At 37.0% G+C, this 15,857-nt stretch overlaps 1 protein-coding gene across 8 annotated transcripts in view; it reads left to right on the top strand.

Moving 5' to 3' along the window:
• The window catches only part of RBMS3 (RNA binding motif single stranded interacting protein 3), a 911,371-nt gene that overhangs the window by 795,158 nt on the left and 100,356 nt on the right, over positions 1–15,857 (top strand). For all 8 annotated transcript variants that reach the window (XM_060781878.2, XM_060781880.2, XM_060781882.2 and 5 more), the window contains one exon: positions 4,074–4,120. In XM_060781878.2, coding sequence (XP_060637861.2) covers positions 4,074–4,120 — 47 coding nt within the window. The remainder of the gene's footprint in view (positions 1–4,073; positions 4,121–15,857) is intronic.

Below are 15,857 nucleotides of genomic sequence, written 5' to 3'. Positions count from 1 at the left end.
TATGCAGGATAAACAAACCTGAGACCTCAGAGCAGGTCCTAACACAGACCTGCTGGCCCTGGACTTTTTTCCTCACAGCCCTTCTGTGTCTCGGGATAAAAGGGAGGGTGGCCAGGGAAAATATGCCAGAAGATTAAAAAAAAAACCCACTCAATGCACTGATGCTTATATGTGCACATGCAAATATCCTAATACAAATGTGTAGAGATTTTTATATGCACATATACATACCAATGCATAATGGCAGGATTTTTTTTAAATGCCACCAGATTTCCCCTTTTCCCCAATGGCTTATTTAATATTATTAAGTTTAAAATAAACACTTTCAGAGACCTCTAATGGCTGTCTGCTTCTCCTCTCATGAAACCAGATGGAAATCAGCTATGTCTCCATGGAAGCCCAAACAGCCGATCAGCTGTTTCAGGCTTTTTAAAACCACCATGGGCACGAAGCAGTCTCCACAGGGATATCCCAAACTTTACATGACTTCAGGGCCACACAGTCATGGGAAAATCCACTATTTTTCCCAAAACTGGGATAAAGAAGGACCTTTTTGAATTGAGTTTTCCCTCAGTTGCTGCAATTGGGTGCATTTAGCACAAACGTCATCTGACCCCCCCCCCCCCTTTTTAGTCAGTTCTCTCCCAAATTATAGGTACTGTGTGGAAGCGCCCTAAGTCTGCAAGGAACGGCAAGATTTCAATCCCTCCTCTCTGCTTTGCTGTGTTTATTGAGTGCAGACAACTTTTACACTGAATGGTTTGTAATAGTTGAATTAATCTAAGAAGAAAAAGTGGAGAGTGGAAGAATAAGAGAGAAACTGGGGTACCCATCTCACTGCCATATAGTATAGTTCGAAACTGCATTATATGATCAGCGTAGACTCATAAAATACAATTGTGCAAGTTTCAAATTCTATGGCAGTGGGATATTTTGTAGCCAACTGAATATGTGGATGAACAGAGGATTAATCGGGAGTGTCTCAAATCAAGAGAGTTGAAAGATATGAGTCTTATTATGACTACACATGATATTAATAAATGATACAACCTAGTTTGGATAGACCTGAATAAACCCAGGTGTGTGTGTGTGTGCTTACTAATCACTTTATGTTCATAGGATATATTTCTGATTTGGTTACTAAACATGCATTCACCTGTGGTAAAACACAGGAGTCATGAATTGTTCCTTTATCTCTTGCAGTCTGCTAAAACGTGTACCTTATTTTTCCCTCTGTAAAAAAAAAAATCAAGGTTAATTTTTAGAAAATGCTCAGCCTTGGGGAGAAAATGAATCATTTAATGATTTTGCCCTCCCCAAATCAGTTTTTCTAGCAGCCATTCTCCTTGCCAATAGTGTAGTGTTTTGACCTGTCATTCATTACTATTCTGTGTAGTGCCCTCCAGCCATTTAGAGAGAAAAATATACAAAGGTCATTTGGGAGACTGGGATTTCCCCACTTGGTTGTAAAGTTAATAGCTACCAGAAAGTCAAAGTCGTTGATCCTGGTGTCAATCCTATTCTGTCTATCAGCAGAAATGATTAGTACCTCTCTGCTGGGTATGTTTTAGTTTTTAGACACAGATTTTTTTCTATACTTTCAAACCTGGCAAGTAATGCTGGGTTGCACTCTATAGCCCTCCCTGGTAAGGAATGATCCAAACCAAAATGGTTATCTGAGTTTTGTTCTTTCACAAGATGATTAAGAGAGCTAGAAATTCCCAACACTGAACCCAGTTGAAAAGTCTCCACATGACTCTGATCCAAAATTGCATGATTCTTTGAAATGTATCCCTGGATTGCTTTTAAGTCCTTTCTTGGCAGTGCGGGCAAAACAGTTGTGATATTCTGAATACCAAATAAATACACTTCTCATGTTGTGGGAACATCCCATCCCTTCAAAACGAAGCTTTGATTTCTTTGTTGTTGCAAGCCAGAATACTCACTTCAAACAACTTCTCCTCACTGAATGATTATGTGAGAATTTTGAATTTTTTAAAATGTTTTAGAAAATATTTTTGTAGAAAAATATTTTGTGTAAAAAGGCTTAGGTTTTGTGCAAATGATTGTTCTATTGATCTTTGCAAAAGAAAAATTAGGAAAGTGAAAAATCTCATAGCAATTGACCACTTCATTCTTTAAGGTAAGAAAAATTGTAATGATTCCTTAGCCTATTCTCAATTATTATCACACTAAGATTGGAATATTGTAGGCTTATCCATTCTTCAGTAGAACCCTTGGTATTATCTTAGCTTATCCAGTGCACAACAGCTAGATATGGGATGAAACCCATATACACAACTAAGGAGAGAAAAATGTAATAATATAATTTCCATCTTTTTAAGTGCATTGATTGATTGATTTAAAATCTTAACATATCAAGAAAGTCAAAACCTGTTGAATGGAGGGGGCCACTTATTCTGGACCTAAAAGTTGCAGTGTGAAGCAATGATTGGCAGGCTGAGGTAGGTCCAAAAATTGTTATATTTTAACTTTGTAATTGTGGACTATCTATCCATAAACAGTATCTATGGAGCAAAATAAATAGAACTCAAATAGTTGATAGTGTTACTTGTACAGCTCACATTTAATGCTCGCAGAACAATGGCTTCAAGCTACAGAAAAGGAGATTCCACCAAAACATTAGGGAGAACTCCCTCACTGTTCAGCAGTGGAACACTCCGCCCTGGAGTGTTGGAGGTTCCTTCTTTGGAGCCTTTTAAACAGAGGCTGGGTGGCCATATGTCAGGGGTTCTTTGAATGCAATTTTCCTGCTTCTTGGCAGGGGGTTGAACTGGATGGTCCACAAGGTCTCTTCCAACTCTATAATTCTATGATTCATGGGATGGCCATTAAGTTGCAGCCAACTTCACTACAGTTAAAAAGAACAACAATATAAGACATGGATTGGTTCAAATCAGGCTGGATTGAGTACAGTATGCTTCTCCCTCTTCACTTTGTGCTTCGTTACTACAGTTTTGTGCTTCTACCATTGTGCCAAACCTTGTTCTTCTACCCTTTTCTTTTTATTGTTCTATGTGAATGTGCAGGTTTTGCCTTGCTGTTACAATGGTCAATACACATTTTTTTGCCTCAAATGGGCTTCCTTGCCACAACTTTGTACTCCTACCATTTTAAAGTTGATCTTTCTTTTTTATTGTTTCACGTGAATGTGCATTTATATGTTTTTTTATTTATAAAGTACATTTTCTTATTTAAAAACACTTAACAAAATGGGGGAGATTGGGGGGGGTGAATGAATTAATAGCATATACAGTGCTTGTATATAATAATGACTTTTCATTTACTTTTGTAAAGTTAGTGTTTTCTCCCACTCATATATACACATGTAACTTTCTTGACTTGCTATGCTAGTGGCACTATAGGTTTTCATTTCATTCAGTGGGGAAATTCACTTTGAGATAAGAGCATTTTGAGTTTAAAGCTCAATCAAGGAACAAATTAAACTCTTAAGTCAAGGTATCACTGTATATGCTATCTTTATGTGTGTCTATCACTGTGTTTCTTTTTAGGAAATATTCTCTTTCCTAAATATACAGCTCCTTGTTTGGGAAATGTCAAATCAAAAGGTTGATTTATTGTTTCAATCTATTTTTAAAGAACTGTAAGTCTTTAAAATACCATAATAATGTTTCTCAGCCACAACTGTCAGAAGTTATCAAAAGAAAGATCACTGGCAACGGTGCCAAGTTAAATTTCCCATTGCATAAAGCTTGTTTTATTAAAAACGTGTTAAAAACCTATCTAAGTTATGCTCTTGACTGCCTTCTTTTCTTCTCCAGAGACCTTCTACTTCTGAATACCTCCTACCAGGGAGCTTTTTTCTTATTATTTAGTTCTTCCAGTATTTGCCATACAGTTTATCCTACCTGTTGGAGAACAAAATGTATATATTATTTGCAGTACCTCAATTGCATACCAAATGTATAATTTGATGCAGTACCAAGAAGCCAATCAATCAAACAGAAATTGGGTGAGATGGTATCTTCCATAATTCTCTTCTTTTTCACATTTAATACAAACTTTCTTTCCCTCCCTCTGTTGCAATATAGGCTGGCATGGCTTTAACATATGACCCTACAGCTGCTATACAGAACGGGTAAGTAGCACATTATTTTCTTTTTTTAAAAAAATACTAACATCTTTTCCAAAATGTCTTTCAGTACTTAAATACATTTTAGAAGTTGGAGAAGTACTTATGAAATCAAATTTAAGATATAATGTTCAATATGGATGTCAATTTCCTTTTTATTTTTACATCCTCTTGTTTATGACAACTAACTGATCAGGCAACCCCTCCCTACATGTGCATCACCACATTATATCTGTTGCCATATGTGCATAATTTTTTCTAGCCAGTTGAGCCTGACTGCAGGCCAGGCTCTGATGGTGGACTATTTTCTCATTGAGATAGTATGAAAAGACATGTTCTCAAAAAGAAAGATTCTGGAATTTGTTCATGCAGAAAAAGCTGGATGTAAAAAGTGATTGAACTGATTATGTTGTGTTTTGTAGAGCAGGCACTTAGTCAGATTGGGAAAAAGTTATTTAGAATGTTCTTCAAAAGTATCTTTTTACTTTTTTATGGCTTTGCCATCCATTTCAAGGAAGTTCAATAATATTCCACCCACCAATTCATTTATCACCCATTTTGTAATGAAAATCATAGTATGAGTGAAACCACATAATTTTGTGAAGTATCTGGAATTCTTTGGCAGAAAACTGCAGTTTTCTTAAGTTGAACTTACTCATCTTTCAGAATACTAACTTTTAAATAAGAGATATCATAGAATAGAATCATAGAATAATAGAGTTGGAAGAGATCACATGGGCCATCTAGTCCATCTCCCATACAGAAAAAAGCACAATCAAAACACCTCTGACAAATGGCCATCCAGCCTCTGTTTAAAAGCCTCCAAGGAAAGAACTTCCACCATACTCTGAGTCAGAGAGTCCCACTGTTGAATGACTCATGTGGTTAGGAAGTTCTCCCTAATGTTCAAGTGGAGTCTCCTGTCCTGTAATTTGAACTCATTGCTCCGGGTTCTAGTTTCATGGGCAGCAGTAAACAAGCCTGCTCCCTCTTCCTTATGACAGCTTTTCAAATATTTAAATATGGTGATCATGTCTTCTTCTCTTCTGCAGGCTAAATATCCCAAGCTCTTTAAGCTGCTTCTCATGTGGCATGATCTCCAGACCTTAGATCATTTTAGTCACCTTCCTCTGAACACCTTTCAGCCTGTCCATTTCTATCTAAATTAGACACAGTGTGAATAGAGAGACAGCATTACTTCCCTTGATCTAGACACTATACTCCTTTTGGTGCAGCCTAAAATTCTATTGGATTTTAGCTGCTGCATCATACTGTTGGCTCTTGTTCAACTTGTCCATGAAGACACCAAGATCTTTTTCAGATGTACTATTGTTGAGCCAGGCATCACCTATTCTATATCTGTGCATTTCATTTTTTTCTGTCTAAGTGAAGTACCCTACACTTCTTCTTGTTGAAATTTCATTTTGTTAGTTTTGGCCCAGCTCTTTAATCTGTTGAGGTAACTTTGAATTCTCATCCTGTCTTCTGGAGTATTAGCTATTTCTCCTAATTTGGTGTCATCTGCAAACTTGATAAGCATACTCTAAACCTTCCTCTAAGTTATTAATAAAGATGTTGAACAGCATGGGGCCTAGGAAAGAACCCTGCAGCACCCTACTTGTCACTTCTTTCCAGGATGAAGATGAACCATTGGTGAGCACCCTTTGGGTTCAGTTGTTTAACCAATTACAAATCCACCTAACAGTAGTATTATCTAGCTCACTTTCTTTTTAGTTTGTTTGCAAGAAGATCCTGAAGGGGGGCTTGTAAAAAAAAGGTGTTTTAGTCTTTTGGACATCCATTCTGATTTCTTTGGACTTCTCTTATTTATTTTTTTCCTCTTTGTTGGCACTGTTTACATTTTTGCCTTCGGTACCTTGCTCTTAAGAAACTTCCATCCATCACAAACTAAGGATCTCACCACTTCCACTCCATTGACCAGGTCCTCAGTGTAGATTCAGAATAGCTGGTCTCCTGTTGCTTGGTCCACCTTATGGACAATAAATTATCTGCAAGGCAAGTGAGGAATTTGTTGGAGTTTGTACTCCTGGCAGAGTTTGTTTTTGTTAACTTATTTCAGATTAATTAAAATCTCCCATTACTACTATAGCCCTTCTTTCTCTGTGTTTGTTCATCTGTTCCAGGTCCTCAATCCAGCTTCGAGGTCTGTAGTAGACCCCCACAACTACATCTTTTTCAGTTATTCCATAATATAGATGCTCTCAATCTAATTGTCAGGATTGAGGTCTTGTATCTCTTCACAGGTGTAAACACCATTAACATATAATGCTACCACTCCCCCCCCCCCCCCCATTCAACTATTTCTCTGAAATAAACCATACCCCTCCATTACTACATTCCAATTGTAGGACATATCCAACCAGGTTTCAGGGATGCTTATTATATCATAAGTGTTTTGTTGTTCTAAGTGTTCCAGTTCATCTTGTTCATATGCTACCTGTATTATGGAAAAGCAAGCTTTTGGAAGCTTGGGAAATGTGTGAGAAATCCATAAATAAAGCCACTTATTTATTTATTTATTTATTTGCGACATTTATATGCCGCTCTTCTCACCCCGAAGGGGACTCAGAGCGGCTTACAAGGTATATATACATTCAATATATTATTAACATAGTACAATATCAGTTTTAAATAATTATAACACTTTAAGTGTCAGGTCTCTATCCTGTAAAATCTTAGGATATGTAGTTTTGTAAAGTCTTTAGAATTAATTGGCAGAAAGCTCCAGTGCCCCACCAAACTACAAATTTTAGGATTCCATTGGATGCAGTCATAGAAAATAAAGTGGTATCAGCAGTGTTCCCATTGTCCACGTAGGAAAAAGTATATCACTTAAGCCTCTGTCACTAATACATGTTGGGAGCCAGGATGGTGTAATAATTTGAATGTTGGACTAGGACAGTTTGGAGACATGGGTTCAAATCCCCATTTGACCATGGAAACCCACTGGGTGACCTTGGCTAACCAAACTCTCTCAGCCTGAGGGGAAGGTAATAGCAAGCCTTCATCAGAAAAGATCTTCCTAAGCAAACAACTGTGTATCTCATATTAATTGCTTTTGTTCATCAAGAAATAGAGCATGTAGAAATACATTTATTTCAGTTTATGCATGTTTTGGAATGAATGTGTACTTCCAAGTGAAAGCAGTTTCAAAACTCATTTCAGAGTTTACAAGGAGAAATCCTCTGAATCTCTAGGAATCAGTCTTGCACATCTGCATCCTGATGTCTCTTTCCTCTCTGCTCTTTCACTGATTCTCATTACTGACTTTTTCAGAGTTTGATTAATTATATCTTTCTTTGTTGTCACATCCACAAAGAGTTTGCTTACATGTTGTTACTGTAAAAAAAAAACTAATTGCTAGTTTCAGTTGCTCTTCCTTATTTCTGTTCTGGTACTACTGCAATAAAAGTCTCTGAGGTAATAATGTTTGGTAATACATGTTTGTTATGTTAGCCGTGGGATACTGTTTGTGAGCTTTTATCAGTATTAAATATGAACATGCGACATGACATAATACTTTTTTTCTTAAGGATAAATATGTGACCTGAGCATTATATCCCAGTAGTAAAGTTCGTAGTGCTGAGAAGCCAATATAATGCAATTCCCTAAAATATGGCTTTTGGATGTGTTGTAAAAAATGTTGTTGTTTTTTTTTGGGGGGGGGGGGGGGTTAAGAAAAAATCTATCTGTTAGTTATCATGAATGTATCTTGCATACCATGGTTTAAGAGTCTCATGATTCTGTTATAGGCTTCAGCATTTCAGTTCTTGTTTTTATCACTCAAAGTGATCATGTTGATAAATCCAAACAATAAAATTAAGCTCAGAAGTAGCATTTATAGATAAGAAGCTATTTCATCATAATATATATTACTCTGTGTACCTTCTTTTCAAAATCTTGTGAGTAGAATGCCACACTCAGCATTTAAAAGCATAGGTTATTTTGCTTATAAACCAATAATTCATAAACAAAGAATTTGATTTATAAAAATACATTTAAAGCATGGTCAAATCCATGTACAGCCAATCCCTGAGTTACAAACATTCCACTTACAAATGACTCATAGTTAAGAATGGGGATGGGACAAAAGAAAGTGAGAGAAATCTCCCCTTCAGAAGGGAAATTCACTTCTGAAAGCAAAGGCACAGACAACAAAATCAACACCATCTTCTCTATGCTATCCAAAGCTTATACACACACACATAGACATATTTGGCTGGAGTTATACTAAATCATTTTTGTGCTTGTCACAAGTTGGCCATCCTCCATAGTAAATGGAACCTTGAAACCACAGTCCTGTGCAGGAGGAACAAATCTACAAGAACACATAATAAAATCTTTATTTTGGTGCTATTCAGCACAAAGAAATAATAAAGCCATATGACACTAGATGGTATTAGCCTTCAGTCCAAGCCCAGCTCTTAGCCAAATCCTTCTGTTTTAGGTCAGCTGTTATTTGCAATACAACTCTTACTTATCTGTCACCATAATGGGTACAGAGGCTTCAAGGCCAAAGAAATTGTAGTTGACTTCTCTCCCTCCCTCTCCCTCTCTCAGCAATTCCTTGTATCTGCGTTTCCAGGCTTCCCTCTCCATTATCCCCATTCAGCTCAGCTGTTCTTAGCATTTTCCCTTATGATGTCCCGCTCCATGGGATCAGCCTCTCTTTTGTACCCCCCTCCCAAGCTTCCACATTGTTCTCTTTTAACTCTTTTCATCCCACTGTGCTCTTCCAGGTTCCACCCAGATCCTCTTCTTCAGTTGTTCCCTCTCTAAATGCAACATATCAAGACTCCCTTGTCTTCTTTCTAGCCAAAAAATGTGTGTGTGTGGGGGGGGGCAGGTTGCACCAATGTGTATACAGTAAACAATGCAATAAAGCTTGATTTGGGGTAGAATGGGATTCTTCCACACCCAATCCTACTGTAGCTGAATGAGCATCTTCCCTCAGCAGGCAAGGTGCATAACAGCTGCCTCCAGCATATTTCATTGATCATGCATGCACATCAGCAGAGTTATGATATCAAATAATAATAAAAATATTACAACATCAGAAGCTTACTTTATTACAGCTTCATAGTAGAAACAAAAAGAAACCCAGATATCAGACCAAAGACTACAGTCAGATGCAAACTATAATACTATAAAACTATAATATAATCTCCGAACGTATTCTCCCGTATGAACCATCAAGATTACTAAGATCGTCTGGAGGGGCCCTGCTCTTGGTCCCGCTGGCCTCACAAGCGCAGCTGGTGGGGATGAGGGACAGGGCCTTCTCGGTAGTGGCCCCGCGACTCTGGAACTCTCTCCCGCCAGAGGTTAGAACCGCTCCAACAATCCTGACATTCAGGAAACAGGTGAAGTCATGGTTATGGAGACAGGCCTTTGAAGAATGAGACAATGATATGGATGGAAGACGGTGTATATTCGATTTTAGTACGACGACTGACCACTGTAGTTTTAAATATATGTGCTTTTAAAATGTTTTATTGTAATGTGTATTTTGATATTTTACCGATTGTATGTGTTTTTATGGTTGGAAACCGGGCTGAGTCCCTCTTATGAGGTGAGAAGCTCAGTATATAAAACTTTGAAATAAATAAATAAATAAATAAATAAATAACAACAGTAACGAGCCCCACCTGCATCCAATTGACAAGACCCAAACCACAAGCATTCCAACAATTAAAGGCACAAACCCACCAACCAAACGCAACTAAAACATTCAATGAACAATATAATTTTGCACACTTTATAATACTTTCAACAGGAAAGAGGAAAGCAATTAGAACTATCTTACCAGCTGCTCCTGACATATTTCTAAAAAGCAAAATGGAAAATCATAAGAAAAGTTATGAAAGAAAGAGTCATCCATGGACACAATTTAGAAGAACCTTTCATCTGATTTCTAGAAGGTTCAAAATATTTTGCTTACTTATGAAATGCTTACCTAACCTATTTGCTTCATTTCACATTTGTAAATCATTACTTTGAATAAGATGTTTGCTGAAAGTGTTTAAAGTGTTATTTTTTGTGGTCAGTACCTATTGCCATTCTTACCATTTCTGCCTCGGGTAACACATTTTCTGTTAATGTAATGCCCACACACAGCTACTTCATTACTAAGGTATACCTGTGCTGTAATACAGGCAGGAGCAGACCTTGCAAATTATTTTAGAACCCTAAAGACTAGAACGCTCTCACAAACACATTGTATAAACTAAGGTCCATCCCTGCAAATTAATTTCATGTGATTATAGTCCCAAATGCTACTTTCCATCTATACCAGTTGTTCTTGGTTCCAAAAGAAGCAAATGCAATCAGCAATCAGGAGTTCCTGTAAACTTGCAAAGCTCATGTTGTTGTGGTAAATTTTATATTGGGAGATGCAGCAGTTGTAGTTCCACTGATAGAGTGACAATCATATCAATTACATTGATGTTTCATTGCAACTAAGCCATGAGATGAAGGAAGGAATTTTCTTTCCATTGAGAGAAACTAAATAATGCAGTTTAAGAGGTGATATTACTTCGTTACATTTCTCTGTCTCCTCTGAAATGGCCATTGTATTCCACACCACTAACAAAAAAATCTTTAGTTAAATATGTACAAAAGCACAGTTTTTGTTAGTTTACCTAGTGATGTCATTTCCTAATGTCTTTCATCTGGTTTGCCAGGATACTTATCATCAATGTATATATGTATGTATTTTATTTTTATGTATACTTGTTCCTAGTATCTTTATTTTAACTATCATGGTGAGTAACAACAGTATTAAAACAACAAACTAAAGTAAACCCATTAAACCAGTGAGATTTACAGAAAATTTAACTGCCAATTCAGAGATTGATTTAATAGTTCTATTTTACATTGGGACTAGCAATTGGATTTAGGTGACTAAATATATTTTGCTAAAATGAATAAATAACACACAGAAGGAACAAATAACCAGCAGTAAACAAATCATATTAATTACATCAGCAATTCATCATTCATAAATTCATATAAAGCCGTTTGGGTATAAAATCAGCACCAAAATGTTAGTAATATTGGCTCCAGCACACCACTTGTAGGAGATGATTTATTTAAGTGGTATCGTGCACACCCAAAAATTCTCCACCTATATCACCTTATGCACTTTCCCTTGTGATGAGATAAAAATATCATCTCCTGCCCCTGGGTCTAAGAAGTTCTCCCTCCCTCATTTAAGTATTCTCTAAATCAAAAATATATCTAAAGCTGTGATAAATATTGATTGATGTCCCTATTTTGACTTTGTTTTCAGAACATAAGAAAGGTAGTACTCAATTAGACCATAGCATGTTGTTCACCATGGTGAGATGCCTACCACATGCCTACATGCAGGACATGAGTGCAATAAATTTATTCACAGTGTTAAAACAAAAACAAAAAAACCTATAAGGGAGTATGCATTTGATATCTTTCTGTGGCATTGGAATGATTCCAATCAGACCAACATTATAGTTTTCTAAAGTTTTCTCAAGTGAATAATGCAAACTATTTTAGTTATTATTATTTTTTGGAGAACGAGTTTTGGTCAAAAGAATATTTGAATCGCGTTAAAGTCACATCATAAAATCCTACAAAACATAATATTTTTTAAAAAGAACTTCTGTTATGTTTCTTAAGAGAAGAGTAACTCCATTTAAACATGTTTGTTTTAACTGATACACAGAAATGTTTACATATTTTGTACTGTGACGTTCTTCCCCCGCAAAAAAAAAAAAACCCGTTTTCATCTCAGTTCATTCAATGATAAAGTCTTCCAAAACTATAGGGAAATTGTCCAACTACTGAAGGTCTGACAGATTTGGGCACTGAAAGTATGACATGGTTCCTTTGATTTAGGGAATCTGCATTTTACCTATTTTAATGTGAATTCAATATGAAGATAATATCAAGTTATTTCTTCTTCAGCAGCCTAGTAGTTTTGCCTCCTTCCAAAGATGAATTCTATCCTTTGATGTTCCCAGAAGAACCCATTACTTTTATTATGTATAGCTACAATTCAACTTTTTAAAAAATGAAGAAAAGGACAAAAGCAAAGAAAGTGGGGAAGTAAAAAGGTATCAATGGACAAAGACTAATCAAAAGCTTGATTCTTCTTATTTGGACATTTTTCCTTTCAGCTAGAAACAAAGGTAGAGCAGAAGGAACCTGTTTTTTTTTTCTTTTTTGCAAGTTATTCATATTCCTCAGAACTGTTAGGCTTTGTCTATTGTTTCACATAAAATGATTGTTTAATAAAAATGGTGTATATTAAAACTGTTTAATTCACATGGAATGCCCTATTTTTACCCTTTGAGCCAATAGTAGTAATGTCAGCTCTTTCGCTTCTTCATCATCTCTAAATGTAGATCTACTCTGACCTCAGTATTTTTGTTTCGAAGGGTCATCGTTTTTTATTTTTGTCAAAAGAGTCTTCTTTTGACATCTGGAAATGTTAACTGTGTAACATCAGGATGTCAAATCTAACTTTGGCAACTGCTTCTAAATGCCCCAGTAGATTTTGCATCAGGAAAATCTTAGCCTCATACGTCATTTTTTCAGTTGATGGCTGACAGTTATTGCTTTTTCTTTTGTGATAGCAAAATATCTCAATTCACCTAAAATAGTTAATGAAGCATTATTAATAAGAAAATATACTTAACAGCTTTTGGGAGAGGGAGAGAGAGACTCTAGTTCACTACCAGGAGTACATGCTTTGAGTATGGAAAGTCCCATGTTAAATCTGTAGTATCTTCAGTTTTTAAAACTGCAAGGGATGGGAATGGCCTATCTTCCTGGAAATCCCAACATTCGGAGTGTAGAGTAAGGATCTCATAACATTGAGGAGGTATTTGGGTTGATTCACCAGCCTCCGTCGCAAATAGACAGGGCAATCCAGGCACCCCGCCTCACCAGCAGTGATACTTCTTGATCACACGTGAGGCAACATCACCGCACAACTTCCCCCTGTGCTGACCATGTGGTTTCCAATGGAACACAGGAAGCCTCACATGTACTGGGTTCAGCGTTGTAGGACAATTGCATCCCAGTTCATCAACGGAGCCCTGACAGAAGTGAACCTACATTGTGCGATGGATGGCATGGGGCTCCGTCAATCAACTTTGCTGCAAGTGTTCTATGACTGCTACTATGGCTAAGTGTAATTCTACAATGCAGCAATGGCAAAATGGAAAACTAGCATACAGTTGTATAGTGTGAATGGTTCCCTGACCAAAAGGGGGATTTCTGAATTCTCGGGAATTTCCATTAGGAAAAAAATTCAGACAACCTTGATGCAGCTTCAAGGGTCTTTGTAATTTGGTATGTATTTTTCTGCATAGAAATGCAGATTTGTTTTTTTTTTTCTGGGCAGACACATTTTTTCTGCCTCCCCCAGAAAAACACATTTTATTTCTTCTCAGAAATATCTTTTTTGCATGCAAAAAATATTTTTGTGCACAAATTCCTTCAAAAGTGTGAATACTGATCAGGGACCTGAATTTCTATACGGTGAGGATAATATTGCAGGAATTATTTATTCCTGTCTGCAAGTACCAGAAGAAAAGTATAAAGAAGTACATGTAGACCCCAATGGATGAGCAAAGTTTGGGTGTCAGGGCGCTTCCACACATCACTTAAACATGTGCCAAAGCCCAAACATACTCCAAAAAAAATCCCCAAGCTTTCCCCAGAGATGGGGGGGGGGGGTGTCTACATGCCATCCTGATTACTATTGGGATTGCATGCAGCCACCCCAAAGCCCCCCAAAACAACCCCTTAAAAGAAGAAAAACTTGCCTAGCTGCCATTATGGTCCTCCTTGGACCCTTCTGGTGCAAGGAAATGAAGCGTGGAGATCCCCCCCCCCCCCCATCTCCTGGCACATCATTTCCTCATGTTAAGATCTGGGTCACAGTCTCATAGCATTCTCCCTCTCCTGGGAACTAGTGTATTTTCAGGATAATCGTATGTCCCCATACTTCAGTTTTTTAATGATAATTTTGTCTGGTTTGATGAGAGACCATTCCAGAGCTGTTTTTCTTGGGGTATAAGTGCCCAGATCCCAATTACAGTGCTAATGTTCAGAGTTAAAATTTTAAAAACTGGATAGTAACATGTGGGTGAGCTCCGTCATCTCTCACAAGGATCTAGTATCACAGTGTACCAGAGGAGGTTTCCATCCCTGGTCACAACAGTATCAGGCTCTATGGAAAAATAGGCTTAGCAATTATCAGTATAAGTATTACTTTGGCTGCATCCCTACATTTTAGTATATTTTGGGGTTTTTTATTATAGATTTTTATTTTATATCCCATCTTATTTTATATCCCAAGCTGGCTTCATTATTTTGGCTTTGTCACTTGTTATAAGTTTATTATTCCTGGGCTTAGAGAGCTATTAACTCTTTGTAGACAGTTCAATTTTATTAAGAAGTTAAAATCAATACGGACAGTCCAGATTTCCTCTAAAGCTACTAGATATATAGAGGGGGGAGGGAGAGGGAGAGAGAGAGAGGACAGTTCAGTTGTCACAAGTAATCAAGGCATCAGTGTCTGAATAAGTCAAGTTCTTTCTGGATTAATCATAATAATTATAGTTAATCAATGCTCAACCTCATTGAAAAGCCTAGTTTGGTATTTCGTATGCTGTTTTAAAATGAACTTTACACATGGTTTTAAAAAATTCCAAAAACAATTGATCAAAAACAGTGGCCATGGGTCTGTAAAGCTAATTCTAATTCTAATATCTTCCAAAGATTTTAGTCTCCCTCTCTTCTGCATAAGTCAGTCTTTCTGTGTTGCTTGTCCAAGTCAACCCTTAAGTGTGGCGAGCTACTGCCTGTCCCAGCCCCTGCCTCTCGGCGCTCCCCCCGATGCTCTTAACTAAGTGTCCCGGGGGTCTGAAGTGTTTACTTTGAAATAGTATCCTGAATACTGTTGTGTGAGGGAAATGTCAAGTGTAAAGGTGACAACATTCACGTTAAAATGAACCAAGTTGTTTCTGAAATGTTATGAAGAGAAGGAGAAAGTGCCAAAAGGCATTTGACATATAATCCTTCTGTACCTTCCTACATAACTTTAAAATTACAGGAATGTGATTTGCCTATCCTTTTTGCTGTATCAACAAGGGTATAATATTCAATAATGATTTATTAAATATACTTCTTGGGTGTAATCAAGCTCTGATGAGGAATCTGTGATTGGTAAGAAACTTCATAATACAAAATATATTCTGTACACAAAATGTTTATGCAAAAAAACTGTGTATTGTTTTGCATGGAGTAAATATTGAGTACAGATATAATTCAAAATCATTTTCTCAAAATGAGAAAACATTGTGCAATTATTTGTTGCTGCCTGTGAGAAGAAAAATGCAGATCCAGGCCTGCAGGGGAGGACACATCTTTGCTGTCCTCCAGTAGATGCTGCCTTTGCTCCTTCTTTGGAGGATGCTTCGATCCATCCTTCCTCCTCCAATACACTGTGACATTTGCTAGTTGCTTTGTGGCTGAATAGAATTTTTTTGCCTTTTAACTGGATTTTTTTTTTATCTACCCCATTTTGAGAACATAGTGGCAATTGGTTTAGAATTGTGTGTTTAAATAGATGGTAACATGGCAAGGGGGGGGGGGACAAAAACGCTTCTTCTAGGTCTAATTTCTTTTCATAGGCTCACTTTCCGTTTTTGTTTTTTTTTAACAATGAAAC

Source organism: Anolis sagrei, chromosome 6 (assembly GCF_037176765.1).
Source record: "Anolis sagrei isolate rAnoSag1 chromosome 6, rAnoSag1.mat, whole genome shotgun sequence".
In the NCBI taxonomy this organism is placed as follows: Eukaryota; Metazoa; Chordata; class Lepidosauria; order Squamata; family Dactyloidae; genus Anolis; species Anolis sagrei.
Note: the sequence above shows the minus strand (reverse complement) of the source record. Positions and strands in the feature narration are given on the sequence as shown.